The sequence below is a fragment of the Humulus lupulus genome, chromosome 5 (genome assembly GCF_963169125.1).
Source record: "Humulus lupulus chromosome 5, drHumLupu1.1, whole genome shotgun sequence".
In the NCBI taxonomy this organism is placed as follows: Eukaryota; Viridiplantae; Streptophyta; class Magnoliopsida; order Rosales; family Cannabaceae; genus Humulus; species Humulus lupulus.
The window spans coordinates 215,168,332-215,185,419 of record NC_084797.1 but is presented as its reverse complement, the minus strand read 5'-3'; the positions used below and the strand labels follow the sequence as shown (position 1 = coordinate 215,185,419).

Genomic DNA, 17,088 nt, shown 5'->3' with positions numbered 1-17,088 from the left:
GGGCCAAGCCCTAATCACATACATCAAGTATTGGGTGCAGTTTTCTTACCTTTGGTCCAAGCGCAAGCATGCAGGCAAGCAAGGAAGCACTACTTTCGAGAACGATCCTCTCCCGAGCCTTAGCGATAACCAAGTCACAACCCATAAATAACATTCTCATTACCATTCGATTCCATAAATGAACCCCGGGACTAATCTCATGCTCTCGAGACCTCCAATTCCCCCACACGGGGTGGTGAAATCGTCTCCCGAGCCCCTGGGCCTATGTCCTAAAAACTACAAAACTAAGGCCCCTGAAAATGGCTTGGCGCCGTGGCACCCAGCCAGAGCCACCTTGCATTGGACCACCCCAACGCCGCGGCTCGGAAGAACAGCGTCGCGGTGCCCCTGCGCGAACCCAAATTTTCTGGGTTTTTCCACCATTTTCTCCGTGCCAAAACTCCCAAAATCTCACCCCAAAATTGCACCAAGGTCCCCAAATGAGTCTAAGACTCTCAATAACACATCATAAGCAACACAAACACCCCCAAAACCAAATCAAATACTTAACCCAAATCAAAACCCAACCATAAGTTTAAAACTTAAACCACCTCAGAATTTCAACAAAAACCAGAGCACAATCTTACCTCAATGAATAATCACGACCCCCTAAGTTGTTTCCAATTCAATCCTTAACTTCAACTCCCTTCAATTCTAACCAAATTCCTCAAAACTTCAAGGAAGCCCAAGCACTTCAAGAGAGGGAGAGAGAGAGGTGAGCTGAGTGTCTGTTTCTTTGTTTCCTACCTCTGAAGGAACTCAATGACTAAGTCACTACTAGGAAAGAAAAGACCAAAATGCCCATTAATCAAGCCTTACTCACTTAATGCCGCCAAGGCTAATATTTCCATTTGCCCATTTCTAGCTAATCTCGATTAACGCCTCATAATTCTCGTTACTTCGAATATCCTCAAATAATTTCTAGTTACCCGATAAATCCCGATAATGTACTAAATCGCCAAAATACCCCTAGGCTCACCCCGAGCCAGGTATTGGACCCCCGTTATAACTAAACCGCTAACTTGCTCCCTAGGATCGTCTCGTGCTGAATAACCTCAATATATCCACATAATAATGTAGTCTCAATCAATAAAACACACACACACACACACACATATATATATATATATTCAAATATCCCATCAACAGACCAAAATTACGAAAATGTCATTTTAATAAGAAACAGACCCACGTGCATTCTTAATACACATAAACATGCAAATACAATCATATCCTAATATAACTCACATGATTCATATAATCACATAATAATTCAACTATTGCTCTCTTAGCCCCTAATCAAAGCACTAAGCCTTGTTAGGGAAATTAGGACGTTACAATTATGTTTCCCATATTATAACATCATAAAGAAAAATATATCAAGGGAGGATACCCATCATACCACACAATGCTCCTAGCTCCTAGTTTTATATATTCATAACCACAAAATTCAATCATTTAATAGATTTCTTAATGTTTAAAATAATATAATTGAAAGAGGAATGATATGTGTACACATTTTAGTTTTGAGTATTGTTAAGGGACATTAATGGTGCCCAACAACATTTGATATGTCATACCGCTATTAGTGCAATTTAGTATCAGCCCCACATATTTTAATTTAAAATATAAGTGTGGGATCAATACTAATTTACACTAATTAATGTAAGGTGGTGTTAGGCACCATAGGTTCCATATGGTATGCTTTACATTACATGGCAAGACTTTTTAATCTGGTAGGACACATCTTAAAATAATGTGATTCGTTGGAAAAATTTGTGTAATATTTTGGTGTAAAATGTGCATGCACATATATATAGGGGCGACTACAGTGTAACCATTTTCGTATTTCGGCACCTAAATAATTTTTTTTATAACGGTGTACATTGTAGTCATTTAAGACATCTTGCAAATTTTCAATAAATTTAGAATAATTTACAACACTAAAAACAATATTCAAACAATTGAATTTTACACACGCATACAAAAATATAGTCACGTGTGCAACAAATTATTTGAACTTTGTTTTTGACATTGTAAATTTTTTCAAATTACTTGAGAAAATTTGCAGGATGTGGAAAAAAAAATTATTTAGGTGTCAAACACAAAAATGATTGCACCGAAGTGGTCCCTATATATTAATTAAATTAAAAAACATTTTTGAGAAAAAAATTGGTATGATGAGTTTAAAATAAAGATCAAGATAAATATATTTAAGAGAATCTACTAAATTAAGACTCATGAGATGAGATACTATGTTTATGAGAGAATAAAGTGAAAAATAATTTTATATTTTGTAAAATTATAAATGGCTAGCTAATTTTTGTTATTAAATTTTACAATACAATTTCTCACTAAATGAGTCGGCCCTCCACATAGATGAAATGAATATTTTTATAATTTTGTCACACCGGCAGAGCAGTCATAGAAGAAATACACAAGCTTCCTGTAAAACAATGGTTAATTTCTTTAAATAACACCATTAAACAAATATTTATTTGTTTTATATTTTCTTCTAATTTAAGGATTAGTTTCTCGATATTTTCTGTTTCAACACCAAACATTTCCTAGCAAGGAGAAAAAAAGAAAAGTTGCAAGGTTTCACAGCAATTAAATTTCTTTGAGCTCATTAACTCTAAGGATCTTTTCTTCTTATTTAAGGACCAAAATTTTAAGATATTTTCTATACCATCACCACACACTTCCTAGCATGAAAGATAAGTAAACCAAAATCATCAAGCAATACTAACTATTGAGTTAATTACAATGAACCATTAAGCACCAAACACTTTCTAGTAAGATCAATACTGAAACTACTGAGTTAATTACAACGAACCACACCAGGATTAACTTTGGATTGTAGGTTACACAGTGGCAGCTGAGAAAATCAAGATCAGATGAAGCATATTAAGATGAAGAAGGTAAATGAAAGGTATATACTAATTCACCGAGTATGATAAATAACTTGTACCTACTACCAAGAAGCTGTCAATGGCTCAAGCTGAGAATTTGAAAAGCCTCAATGAGTCACAGCCACCATGGCTTCTCGGTTAGGTCCTTCGAGAACACATACCGAAACCTGGAACTGTAAGGCAACCATTCTATGATCTGAGATGCCTTCTTAATGGACTTACATTCGAGACATTTCTGTATCGAATCATGGAGCTTCTTGTCAACATTTTCAGTGATCCATTTCAAAAGATCATCCGAGCTAAACGATGCCTCTCTTGCATATCTTTCAATCATCTTTGGTACAAATACTTTCTTTGACTTCTTTACTAATACGTTTGATTGGAGAAACTCTCTTCTAGCTTCATTCAATTCTTCTCTAACATTTGAGGCTGTGTAGACTCTCAACTACAAGCAATTAATAAGCCCCCTCATAATCAGCAAATGAATACTCTATTTGTTCAAAACTTGTGGTTTAAAAAGCAAAAAAAAAAAAAAAAGCATCTCTCAGGATAAATGCAAGGTACACAGTCATGTTACATTTCTAAAATCACCATACTTGATGTCACATTTCTAAATCATGCAAAGAGGCACCTTTTTTTTTTTTAATTCCCTTATATGCTAGTAGTTAGTTGCAGCAGAGAGCAATAAAGAATTAAAGTAGTAGGCATTTCTAAAATGAATAAAAAAACATTCAGGAAAAAGATTGATACTAAGTATGCTGTGGGGTAAGAATTAACAAGGTACCACAGGATCAGAAAAAGCTCCAGTGCAGAGGGCAAAACAGACAAGGAGTTGGGAATTCGGAAGGCCCAATGTTGAACTGAGTCGTCTGTCTTCGCCAGATTTTTTCCTTAAGGCAGCTGAAAGGATGGTTTCAAGCCACTGTAAGTTAAAAAAATCAGATAAAAACATAGGTGAGAATAAGAATCATGGTACTTCGTATTCATCCAAACACAAGTAATGATAAAGCATGCTACTTCATATTCATCCAAAGCAAGTAATGATTCATTTTCGTTTTCTTGTTAGGATATCAGCAATCGGAGTCATCTAAAGCAGGTTGCAAGTAAAAAAATCATTTTTCCTTTTATGTGTGTGAGAGAAAAAGATCATTTTCCGAAAAAGAAAAAAAAGAGGAATGGAAGGAACCTCCTTTGCAGTGCTAAGGAGCTTCTGTTCATAAATTTTCATGTCAAAAATTAAAACAAAAGAAAAAGAGAACTTAAGCTAATACAAGGTTGTCAATGAGAAATCATACATTGACAATCATGTTAAGAGTAATAATATGTATACCCAAAATATGCACCTAAACATTAGACACAGTGACGTGTCAGTTTAGCTTAGCCAATCACAATTATCAAAATTGAGACCCATATTCTAGGTGCACATATCATTACTCTAATGTTAAATATGTATTTATGAAAGAATAGCTGAAAATGCCTATAAAGTTGCATAAAAATCCTCTTCTCATCGTCTACTTACATTGTGGTGAAAGAAAAGGAACCTGTTCTATATTGAGATTATGCCAAATCTAAAGAAAACTACAATAAATGAATTTTTCATGGAAATTATGTACATATTATATGTGTGTAAAAGAATTTAGACAGTATCCCATATCTTTGATGAGTTCCTGGTGCATTAATTTAATGTGGGCTGTGGGCTGTGGGCTGTGGGCTGTGGGCTGTGTGCTGTGTGCTTTGGTTTTTGTTTTTCTAGATTTCTTTGTCTGAAAGACTTGTTTTCTAAATTTATTTTGTACTACATTTCTTTTATATCAATACAATAAACTGTAAAGAGTCAAATTCTATAAACAAAACTTTGGATGGGTGTGATTACTACCAGTTTATCTAGAAATGCATATTTCAATTTTACAAAAAGAATAAAGTGAGTACCCATCCAACCCGGGGCGTTCGAAAGCAAAATATTGATTGCTCTATGGTGTTTGCACTGATAACACGGCCACCAATGTTGTAAGCAGCCTGCACTATACCAAGAAGCACATAACTAATTTTGTATTACACAGAGAAAACACATAAACTGATAAATGTACAAGACATGGACAGCTTCCAATGGAAACGGCTGAAAATACATAAAGCCATTTACAATAAAAGATTACTTTAATTTGACATTTTGCTCCATAACCTTTTCCAAATAAAACCCTTCTACATAAATAAACTATTCTTATTGTTTATTAAAAGACTCCAATGAAGGACCCCAAGAAAGGAAAAAAAAGGGGGGGACCCCCTCCCCCTTTTGTTTTGGCGCTACCGATAAGAAAACACTTCAATAGTCAATAATTAAGCCCTTTAGTATCCTGAATAAGTGAGCTGGAGCATAAGGGATCTGTAAAGGGCAGGCATGTATAATCAGGTGAAAGCCTTACAGGCAAACTCAAGCAAACTAACATATGTCGTACGCTCTTTCATGTGGTTTCACTATCGCAATTTTCACAATAAAACGATTAATCCACCCAGCTAATTTAGGCTAAATAAGAAGTGAGCTACCTTATGAAACAAGGCCAATCTTCTTAAAGAGCTGCTGGGAATGCCATATGCTAAATATGCCTGGAAGTGATAAAGCAGATAGTTATAAACATTTTTTCAATTTTGTGGCACCAAATAAAAAATGAGCTGTGAAATTTTTACATGCATAACAAGAGCATTGTAGACGTTGATCCAAAATGAAATCTGGGCATTGGGTTCCATCTGACTGACATTCACTCTCTCCAGCTGTTCAACTAAGACTCTGAAATTGAGAGCATAAAGTACTGTAAAGTGATGTAATAGGGAAAAGAGAACCTCAACTATTTATTCTTTTTCTCAAAATATCTAGTATTCCACAGGGTCCTTGTTTTCACTAATGAGGGGGTATATATAGCTCTATTGCATGCTCAAATAATAAATTAAACAAACCAAATGGCAAACTATTAAAACTAGCGACAGGTAATAAACTAAAGCTAGACAATTATAATAGGCTAGTCTTTCTACTTCATCAAGTCAGCATTCTGCATGACATAAAGTACAAGAGGATATCAAGTGCAATTCACACAGCCATAATACGAAACATAACTACAGAAAGTTTACCTGAAGCGACATGCAAAAGGGAGTAACTTAGTTATGTTGGGACCCAAAGTTTGTGAACTAAGGCCCCATTGAATTTTTAAATCATCCCTATGATCTCAGATTTTTCTTAAATTTAGCACATATGTGGATAAGGATTCTCTATTTAAAAGATTAGCTACACACCATGTAAATATTAGCAAAACAATGTTAGATATCCATCCTAATACATTTGGCAAAACTATAATGATAAAATACTTACATTTCATGAAATTAACCAAAACAAGAAGGGGAAAAAAAGGCCTGACTAGTGAAAACGACAAAAATAAGGCTTAAATTAATTGCAATAGGAAGTTCCTCCAAATCAAATAACAATTGATCAAGGCAAAGACATAATATTCCCCTTGGATTAATTATGTTAAACCAACCTGTAGTTGTTAATGGCATAAGAAGCGTGAGAAAATTGGCCTTTTTCAGTTGATATCCATAATATTTCCACTGTGGATTTTCCAGACCAATCTTGGTCCTCCCCAACACCACGTCGAGGCTGTACAACATTGGTGGAGGACCTTGACAACATAGGTGATCTGTTTTTCTCAGTTTTTACAGATGCTGCACTGCGAAGCCAACAGTAGACAACAGCCATACACCTGACCATTTCCTCAGACAACTTGCTTGGGCACTGGTGGAGATGATCTCTGAGAGTTCTCAGTATAGAAGTTTTCTCCATTGGCCGAACCTTTTGAAGTACGTGATTAAAGATTCAAATGAGAATCACTGACATTAAGGCATTACATGAAACATGAAGCGCCTAATAACTCTTACTGTTTAGCAATCAAAGAAAAAGATGTCCAAATGCCCATAGATTTCCTTAAATCTGTTCAATTATTGTTTCTGTAGCATGTGGAGGTCAGAAATCCTCAAGGATGGAACTAGAAAATTATGTTGAACTAAAATACATTAAGAAATTCAATCCTTATGGAAATGCAAAATGATGTCAAAACTCCAGAATTCACGTGTGGACTTTATACAATATAACACGATTAAAGCTCATAAAGACAAATAGAATAAAAGTAAAACAATTAAAAACTATATATTTTCTTTGAAAATAGAATGTAATCACAATGTGTCAACTTACATTTACCTACAGATAACAGTGTATGCCATACCTTCGGTAAGCCTGGACAACTCTTTGCAGAATCAATGTGAGCTCTACCACCAGATAACTGTGCCTGACCAATTTTGGAGTGTCTTTTCCCCGGGTCATCTATAGAAACTAGAGCTTGCAATGGTCGGAAAGGGAAATTTTTAGAGGAACAGAATGCACTCGAAATGATACTTGGATGTTTCCTGGATTCATGCTTTGGGTGTGCAGGAGAAACCACAACTGAGTTCTGCTCAGATGGCGGTCTGCTCACACTATGCTCAAATACACTTCTATAGAGAGTGAGAACTTGCTGCTCGCGGTTTGCAACTTCTTCTTCAAGTGACTCAATTTCAGCAATCAATTCCTTTGTCTGTTGCTTAGAAAGGTGAAAAGAGTACATAAAATCAAAATCTATTTTCTGAAGGCCTAATCAAGTTTGTTGATGGCATAAAGTGTAAACCAACAACAATAACTGTTTACCAACTGCTGGATAGCATCAAGGATTATCGGAAATGTTGAGAATTGTTTTTTGAAAAATAAAGGTTACGGTTTCTTACAAATGTGGTTGACAAAGTAAGTCAAATTTTAATTTTTAATCCTCATAAAAATTCTGAAACATGAAGATTCAGGCACAGCATGTCTCAATCTCCTAGCCATTACTCTAACAAGTACAAGCTATGACAAAATAAACATATTAAATAAGAAATAGGTGGAATGTTCAGAAACAGCTCTTTACTTGATTTAAAACAAAATAATTACCTGAGCAGCAAAATGTCTATGTCCAGGAGATAAAGTACTTGAAGCTCGACCCATAGCCCTCTCAAGAACAATGCGCATTGATTTCTCTTGCTGCAAACGCGACTGCAACTGCTCAATCTGAAAATTAGTATATCATGTGTGAGAAACCATAAACATCCCTTCCATAGAATCTCCAGTGGTTCACTTGAAAAATCAGAACTACCTTTGATTTTGAATTTTATGTAGTATTGTTTGCAAAATGTGTCAATAGATTGTTTTTATTGTTTATTCCACCTGAATCATTTTAGAAAGGGTGAAAATGAAGAAAAAATGGACTCACAACTATGCTAATGTGCACAAATGTAAATAAACTCAACACATCCAAAATACACCATTGGCGTTTTAATAAACTGTCATATTCTAGATCACTACTCTCTGTTTGAACTATTGTCAAGACTGGCAAAGTGACACTTTATGCCAACACTAACAGGGAAACAATCCCTTAGTTAACTAAAGCCTACACAAGACAATAACTTGAGGATGCAGCACAATAAACAGGTTTATCCCTCCTATTATAAACTTAAAGTAGATAAAGAAGATTTTCTTGCTTACATCTTTTTCCAAGGAGGCTCGGTGCTTTGATGACATATTCTTGTTAATGTAAGTAGAGTTTTCATGGAGCGATATACGTCCATTAGAAGCACTTGTTGAAGGAAGTGATACCTGTTAGATTCATTAAAGCATAGAGTAAAACTAACTATCTAATCTTATACATCCATGATTATAAAGTTTATCTTTATAGTTTTAGGATTTGCTATTTGTAAAGTAAACAAGCATCACAATCTTGCAATATAAAAACTAACACGAGATTCTATTTATTGATTGAGATTTGTGTCTCACATCTTTTTCATTCTTGTCATTTGAGGTACTTAAAAATCCACCTTTCAAACCATTAGAGTTCCTGTCAGAAGCACTAGAAGGAGAGAAGCAAAGAGTCATGGAACTGCATTAGGCCGAAAGAGAAGAAGAAGGAATAATACACAAGTAACGGGAGCATCAAGGATGATACTTATAATATGGTTTTGAACACAAATTACCTATACAATATATATACACACACATATATGCAGAAAGGAAAAACTTCAGTTAATTAGAACACAGTAAATCCTGCACTTCGCATATGAAGAGAAACCAAATTTACCTACCAATATCTTAGACAAGTTCACTCAAGATCTAAGCCATAAGCATCAAGCCTCTTTCAAATTAAGATCTAACCAATAAATGCTACCCAAAAAAATAATGTAATTTTCAAGGCACCATAAATTTTCTTAACAAGAAACACAAACTCTTATTTCCAAAAGTCAAAAACATCAGAGTGGACTCTAAAAGTAATAACAATGAGCTCATCAAACAAGAGTGTGATGTCGTCACAAACTCAGGTAGATAAATAATCAGCTACAAACAAAGAAACCTTTTTTGGCAAATAATAAATTAATATATAATTTTTTTCAAAACTTCCAAAAACGTTTACCTTTTCATTTTAATAGCTAACATCACCATAATCATAATAATAACCATAGTGTTGATAACAACAAGTAAAAAAAAAAAAGTTATGAGACTACACCTCTTAGAGCGCCTGTGTTGACCATGAACAAGCAAGCCAGTCCAAGAATCTCCGTTCTCTCTCTTCCCACCTGCTTCATCATCATCTCCAACTCCTCCTACAATGAAACCACGCATTATTTCTCTCTCTCTCTCTCTCTCTCTCTCTCTCTCTCTCTCTCTCTATATATATATATATATAAATCTTATTTTCTTCTTTTCCCCAAAACCCAGAAAAGAAACACTCTCAAACTTCTTCCTCCATAAATACTAACGATACTTTTCATTTCATTCACACAAAATATCAAAAAATGACTCTTAAATGTGGTGCTCAGTACGTAAAAACTAGACAAAAAATATTTATTTGACACATGGGTGAGAAAAGGTAAGAGATAAAGAGAGAGTCTTTTTGTTTTCTTCCTTAAATGGGCTGTGTGTTTTTCAGTTGTTTCTGTGAGATTGCCCACATTTGAAAGATGGGCACTTTCCATTTCAAAATTTTGCGAGGTAACTTTTTTACCAAACTTTACCATAAGGGACTGAGAAAATAGAGGCTAGCCCCGGGTTCCCCTGCTGACACTGACTGAGTAGTACTACAGAATTGAATATGATAAGTTTTGGGTCGTTGAGAAATTAATGGCGCGAGTTATTACGCCTCAGAAGTCAGCAAGAACAAATGCACGCAAATTTCTCTCTCTCTCTCCCTCTTCCTCACTCGTCGTTTGAAATGAATCGCTTTCGAAGTGATGACACCCAGTTGGAAAGCAGACTAACAGTAGAGCGATGATGACTAGCTTATTATCGGCCATATGGCCATGGGAGTCGAGAGTGGAGTAGATAGGCTCAATGGGCCGAGTCAAAGCTCAATCAGTGTTCCCACAGCCACAGCCACAAATTTGAAAGATGCACCGAGTAGAGTATGACTTCTTTTTAACTTTTTTACAAAATATAAATAATAATATCTATGAAAATGTCATGTTTTTTATATTTTTTTATCGTATTTATGTTTTTATATTTTGAAGCTATTTTTATTTTATTTTTTCTTTTATTTAATTTTTTTTTTTCTCTTTACTTTTTTTTTTTCCATTTTTTTTTTTTTTTTTTTTTTTAACAATTTTTTCCTTCATTATTTTTTTTCTTCCATTTTTTCATTCGTATGCTTCTCATTTTTATTCATTTATCTATTTTTTCTTCCATTTGCATTGTTTTGTTTTTTTAGTTTTCTTTCTTTTTTTTCCTCTATATTTTCTTCTTTTATGAATTTATTATTTTGTCCTTCTGTTTTTTTTTCACACATATGAGTTTTTTTTTTCTTCATTTTTTTCTACCAATTTTTCATTCATATTTTTTTCTTTCCATTTTCCATTATTTTTCTTCTTCTTCTTTTCCATTATTTTGCTTCTTATTCTTTTCCTTCATCATTTCTTTTGTTTTGTTTTTTTCATATTTTTTTAGTTTTCTTTCCTAAGTTTGTTTTCCTTCTTTTTTCTTCATTTCTTGTACTTATTCTTTTCTAATTCTATTTTTTTCCTCTTTTTTTTCACACATATATTTTAACATTACATAATTATTTTACTATTTTTTATTTATTATCTTTTATTATTGTAACTTTTTTTATAGTATTTTCCATTATATGGAAAAAAAATTAAATCAATTTTTTCAGCATTTTGCTTTTTACTATAGCCCTTCTAGGAACACCAAAATTTTGAAAGAAAACTAATAAAAATATGAAAACGTGAATGGGTAATTATATGAAGAAGATGGGAGAAAAGGGAAAGGGGGTGGATCTAATTTTTTTTCTATCTTCAGATCTGTGGTAATTGGTTACTTTCCTGTTCTTTGTGTGTATTTCAGGAGGTAATTGGTTACATTCACGTTCTTTATGTGTATATTTCTGGGGTAAATGGATACATTCACGTTCTGATGTGTGTATATTTATGGGTTCTTTAGATAGCTGATTACCTATGTTACTAAAATCATAGTTACTTATTCTTCCATTTTTTAATGAAGTGTTCTTCTTCTTTTTCCTTCAAATTTGATGTTTCTTTTCATATTTAATATGAGTAACCTGTCACCCCTCTTATGGCAGAAATTTACTCATCTCACGATAACTAATTACCCCTCCTGGTATATATTATTTAACCTAGCTCTAGGATTTTTTTTTTACATAATTGTCAAAAATCAATCAAGTAACTGGTTACCTGTAACGACCCAAAATCACTAATGTGGCTTAAGGGCCTTGATTAGTGTGCCAGGAGGGCATAACTGGTTTATGTGTGAATTTATTGATTTAATGCATGATTACATGATAAGCATGCTTGTATGATTATATGTGTATAAATGTGGTTAAATGTTATACTTGTGAGAACCACATTATTATGTGGGTAAATCTGCAGCGGGCGACTTGAGGCAATCCTAGGGAGCTGGATAGCGGGAAAGTCACAACGGGACCTAATGTTTGACTTTGGACAAGTCAAGGGGTATTTCAAGTATCAGGTGGTTATTTAGATTACCTGGTTATGAAAATAAATAATTGGAGATATATTCGAGGTTAGGAAGTCTAGGTGAGAATATTGGGGAATTTTACTATTTTGCCCTCGGGGACGTTTCCGGTACCCCGAGCTTTGGGATTAGCTTAATTGCCTAAGGATAGACTTAAGAAGCTGTAGAAAACAGTAGAACATAATAAACCGACCCTCTCTTCCTTTCTCTCTTTCTCTCCCAAAGAAGAACACAGAAACTTAGAGGTCTTGGCTGGAATTCTAAGAATTGAAGCTGGAGTTTAGAGGATTAGCTCAAGGATTATCAAAGGAACTTAATCAAGGTTGAGGTAAGCATTGAATTCCATTTTCTGTAGTTGAAATTCTGTGTTTTTGAGTGTGTTCTAAGAGGTTTTGGGTTTTTGGATTTGAAGATTAAATTGAGGCTGGAACCTTGGAAGTTAGGCCAGAAAACTATTGGAGGATTGGTTCTGCAGTTGAGGTAAGCTCTAGTTTAAGGTTTAAAGGTTGAGTTATAATGTTTCCATGGCTGGGTTTTGAGTTCTTGAGTTAGAAAGTTTCAATGATTGAAGTGGGTTTTTGATGGGTTTCTAGTCTAGGTTTCAGCTTGGTTATGTTGTTGGAATCTTGTGGGAAGTTTTTGGGTAATTGAGTTGTGGAATTGGGGTAGTTTTGGGTGAGTTTGCATGAGGTTTGAGAGTTAAAAATGGAGGTTTTTCTGGGTTCAAAGGGGGTCGGGCCGCGGCATAGTTCTTGTTGAGTCGCGGCCCTTCGAAGCTGATGTGTGCTGAGGAAGGAGGGCGGGCCGCGACCCTTACCTATTTTTGGGCATTGGGAGGCCTCTGGTTGGGGCCATGCTGCGGCGCTTAAGAGATTTTGGGATTTTGAGATTCTAGGCTTGGGAATTTAACCTAGGGTGCTCGGGATTGAACTTTTACCATGTTTGGTGAAGTTCAATGTTCCGGGGACTAGAACTTTGTCTAGAAGCTCATTTAAAATTGTTGATGGTATCCTTTATCTTGGTTGTGACTAGGTGCTAAGCTAGGGCTCGGGGATTGGATCGCGCTCAAGGAGCATCGCTCGTAACTAGTTCACTTGGAAGCCAAAGGTAAGAAAACTGCACCCGATTGTGTATTTGTAATGGGACTAAGGGTTCCCTAATATGTATGCTTTGAAAAGGATGGTATTATGCCACGTAAATAGTAAACCAACGGCCTAAGAGTGCCAAAGGTTACACTTGCGCACAGGGCGCGGCTCGGCCATTGGTAGCCGAGGACAGCTTATAATGCACTGAGCTCGGTTTAAGCGGGCCGGAGTCAGTGGGGTAAACAGATGGTACGACCTAAGTTGTCGACCCTAGTTATTATGTGATTTGAATGTTATTAATGATTGGATGTATCTTTGATTCTGATTACATGCTATGTGAATAATGTGGGATGTTAAGTGGTTGGTCATGCTTGATGAATTATTCTCTTGATATGATTGTTGAGATGTGTATTATGTTTTCTTGCTGGGCCTTGGCTCACGGGTGCTACGTGGTGCAGGTAAAGGCAAGGGCAAACTTGATCAACCCTGACTTGGAGAGCTCTGTGAGCAGAATGTACATGACCAGCTGCTCAGCCGCCACGGTTGAGAGGATAACAGGAACAGAAAAGCTATAAATGTCTATTTTGCCTTAGAGTGGCTAATGGAAGTTTGTATTTCGGAAATTTTGTAAACTAGCCTTTAAACACTGTTCCTTTTTGGGATCCCATATGTGTATCTATTTAAATATATGAAATGTGTCTTTTGAGACCAAAACCATTTTAACCCTAGCACATTTATGGAATAGTGACACGTTTTGACTAAATGACTTGATTAGCAAGTCATGCACCTTTATAAGTGCACAGTGTAGCGGTCCTGGCTATCCAGGGCGTTACAACTTGGTATTAGAGCATCCTAGGTTTAAGGGTTCCTGAAGACCAACTGGACATGTACATTCGCTGCTAGAGACAAGCTCGATTCAGGGTTTGGTAATGTGTATATGTGTTTATATGCTTATATTCCTGGAATAAGTTATGATTGTTGTTATCTGTTGGATTAATATGGAGCATGAGATACTGATAGGGCCTGGCCCTTGACTGTTGTGTGAGAATATTGAGGCATGTTTATTAGCATAGCCGTGCATGTAAATGAATATTTGGATGATTAATTGTATATTGTGTATGGATGAATGCTTGTTTCATAGCTATTGTGTGATGAGTTTGGGGTATGCTTATTAGCAACCGATGCATGAGGATAAATGCCTATATGTTGATTGTTTGTGTGTGGTTATGTTCCATTGGTGGATTTTGGATAAGCTTTTACTTTGTCATCATGGTTTGATTCCCGAGTCGTTGATTGCAGATTGACTTGGATAGCTATGCGTCCAAGAAAATCTACGCGACTAGCCGGCACTAGGTCTGGGACCGGGGGTGATGACCAAGGCCAGATTCCTCCACCAGTCCCTGAGAACTGGCAGCAACTCATGGTCGATATGCAGGCTCGGTTGCAGAGCCAAGATGAGCAGATTCGTATTCTGCGACAGCAGGCTCCATCAGGGAGTGTTGCCCCTATTGTACCACCTGCAGTGGTACCAGTTGTGTAGACAGGGGAGGTTGGAAACAGATGGGAGCCATTATATGAGCGGTTCAAGAAGTAGCAACCCCCAATCTTTGAGGGTGGACCGGATCCATTTAAAGACGAGCAATGGCTAATCATGATTACTACAATTCTGGATTTCATGAGAGTAGAGAGGCATGATAGAGTGGCTTGTGCCACTTATATGTTGAGAGAGGATGCCCGCATCTGGTGGGAAGTGGCATCACAAACCAGGGATGTTACTGCTTTGAGTTGGGAAGGTTTCAGAGACTTGTTCAGTCAGAAATACTACAATGTTGCCTTCAGGGCAGCGAAAGTTAATGAGTTTGTGGGTTTGGTGCAGGGCAATATGACTGTTACTGAATATGCGCTGAAGTTTGACAGGCTTGCAAAATTTTCACCAAATCTTGTGCCTACTGATGCTGCTAGGCAAGATAGATTTATCAGGGGGCTTAATGCTATGATAGCCCGGGATGTTAGAATTACAACGGTACCTGGAGGAACAACTTATGCCCAAGCTGTTGAGAAGGCTCTTATCGCTGAGGAAGCGGAGAACAAGATTTGGAAAAAGAGTGTGGTGAGGCGCGAGGGTCGTAGAGTGGTGCCTCCTTATTCAGGGGTAGAGGCCCCAGTGACTTCAAGAGAAAGACTCCTGACACTTCGACCGCTGCTGGTCCTGATAGGAGGGGTCGGGGTGGACAGGGTGGCTGTCAGGGTGGCTGCGAGGCATGGCGGACCTATCCGGAGTGCCCGAGGTGTAGAAGACACCATTTGGGCGAGTGTCGGGCCAAGGCTTGCTTTGTGTGTGGAACAGTGGGGCATCTCAGGAAAGACTGCCCAACAATGAAGAAAGGTGAAGCAGAAAAGGTGGATAGCTTGACTCCAGCTCGAGTATTCACCTTAACTCAGGCAGAGGCCGAGGCTAGTCCCTCGGTAGTGACAGGTCAGCTTTCTAGCGCTGGCTCTCCTTTTACAATATTGATTGATTTTGGTGCTACACACTCCTTTGTTTCTAGTAAAGTGATTGATAGATTGTGTAGACCTAGTGAATATCGGACTGCAGGGTTTGGGACTTTATTGCCTACAGGTGAACTGGTAGTTTCTCGGAGATGGATTAGGGCACTGCCAGTGATGGTTAATAGTAGAGAACTTTCGGTGGATCTGATTGAGTTAGATATGGAGGATTTTGATATGATCTTAGGGATGGATTGGTTGGTCAGGTATGGAGCTACTATTGACTGCAGGAAGAAGATGGTAACTTTTGAGCCTGAGGGCGAGGATCCTTTTTTCTTTGGAGGTGCGGTGTCTGGACCCCGCATACCCATGATTTCAGCATTGAGAGCCAGAGACTTGTTACAGGGTGGATGTATAGGTTTTCTAGCTAGTGTAGTGGATACTACTAGGGTTATGCCAGCAGGGCCGGGAGAGACTAGATTGGTGTGTGAGTTCTTAGACGTATTTCTTGAGGATCTACCAGGGTTGCCGCCGCGCAGGAAGATTCAGTTTGAGATTGAGTTAGCACCGGGGACAGAACCAGTATCACGGGCACCATATAGGATGGCACCAGCAGAGTTGAAGGAATTGAAGATATAGTTGCAAGGACTTCTGGATTTGGGATTCATCAGGCCTAGTTACTCTCCATGGGGAGCTCCAGTGTTGTTTGTTAAGAAGAAGGACGGAACTCTGAGGATGTGTATAGACTACAGAGAATTGAACAAGTTGACTATCAAGAATAAGTACCCTCTACCAAGGATTGATGACTTGTTCGATCAGCTGCAGGGAAAGACGGTGTTCTCAAAGATTGATCTTCGATCTGGTTATCACCAGCCGAGGATCAAAGATGAGGATATACCGAAGACGGCCTTTCGGACACGGTATGGGCACTATGAGTTTTTGGTCATGTCTTTTGGTTTGACCAACGCCCCGGCAACTTTTATGGATTTGATGAACAGGGTGTTCAGGGACTTCTTGGATCAGTTTGTTATTGTCTTCATCGACAACATCTTGGTATACTCCAATTCAGAGGCAGAGCATGAGCAGCATCTTCGGCGGGTTTTACAGAGGTTAAGGGAGCATTAGTTATACGCCAAGTTTAAGAAGTGTGAGTTTTGGTTACCAGAGGTGACTTTTCTTGGGCATATAGTTGGAGTAGAAGGGATTAAGGTGGATCCGTCCAAGGTAGAAGCAGTAAGAGATTGGCCGAGGCCAAGGAACGCCTCGGAGGTGCGGAGTTTCCTTGGGTTGGCAGGCTATTACAGACGGTTCGTAGAGGGGTTCTCAAAGATTTCTTCACCAATGACAAAGTTGACGAGGAAGAATCAGAAGTTTGTTTGGTCAGAGAAGTGTGAGAACAGTTTTCAAGAGTTGAAGCGACGACTTATTTCTGCACCTGTGCTGAGTCTTCCTTCGAGGGAAGGAAAGTTTATAGTCTATT

General features: G+C 37.3%; 1 protein-coding gene across 4 annotated transcripts; it reads right to left on the bottom strand.

The window, feature by feature from the left end:
- Positions 1–2,309: 2,309 nt before the first annotated feature.
- Positions 2,310–10,401, bottom strand: LOC133778156 (uncharacterized). Of its 4 annotated transcripts, none has more exons than XR_009869038.1 (12): positions 9,557–10,401; positions 8,833–8,905; positions 8,545–8,655; positions 7,954–8,070; positions 7,217–7,570; positions 6,476–6,786; positions 5,634–5,733; positions 5,493–5,552; positions 4,881–4,967; positions 3,736–3,873; positions 3,011–3,396; positions 2,310–2,485 (listed from the first exon to the last, which is right to left on the bottom strand). XR_009869038.1 is itself a non-coding variant. In XM_062218002.1 (11 exons), the coding sequence occupies exons 1-11, from the start codon at positions 9,670–9,672 to the stop codon at positions 3,067–3,069; spliced, it is 1,797 nt and encodes a 598-aa protein (XP_062073986.1). In that variant the 5' UTR covers positions 9,673–10,401; the 3' UTR covers positions 2,762–3,066. The 4 variants fall into 4 exon arrangements, 2 of the variants coding, with proteins under 2 accessions (XP_062073986.1, XP_062073987.1); XR_009869037.1 differs by lacking the exon at positions 2,310–2,485 and adding an exon at positions 2,762–2,917; XM_062218002.1 differs by lacking the exon at positions 2,310–2,485 and having other exon boundaries at positions 2,762–3,396.
- Between the last annotated feature and the right edge of the window lie 6,687 nt (positions 10,402–17,088).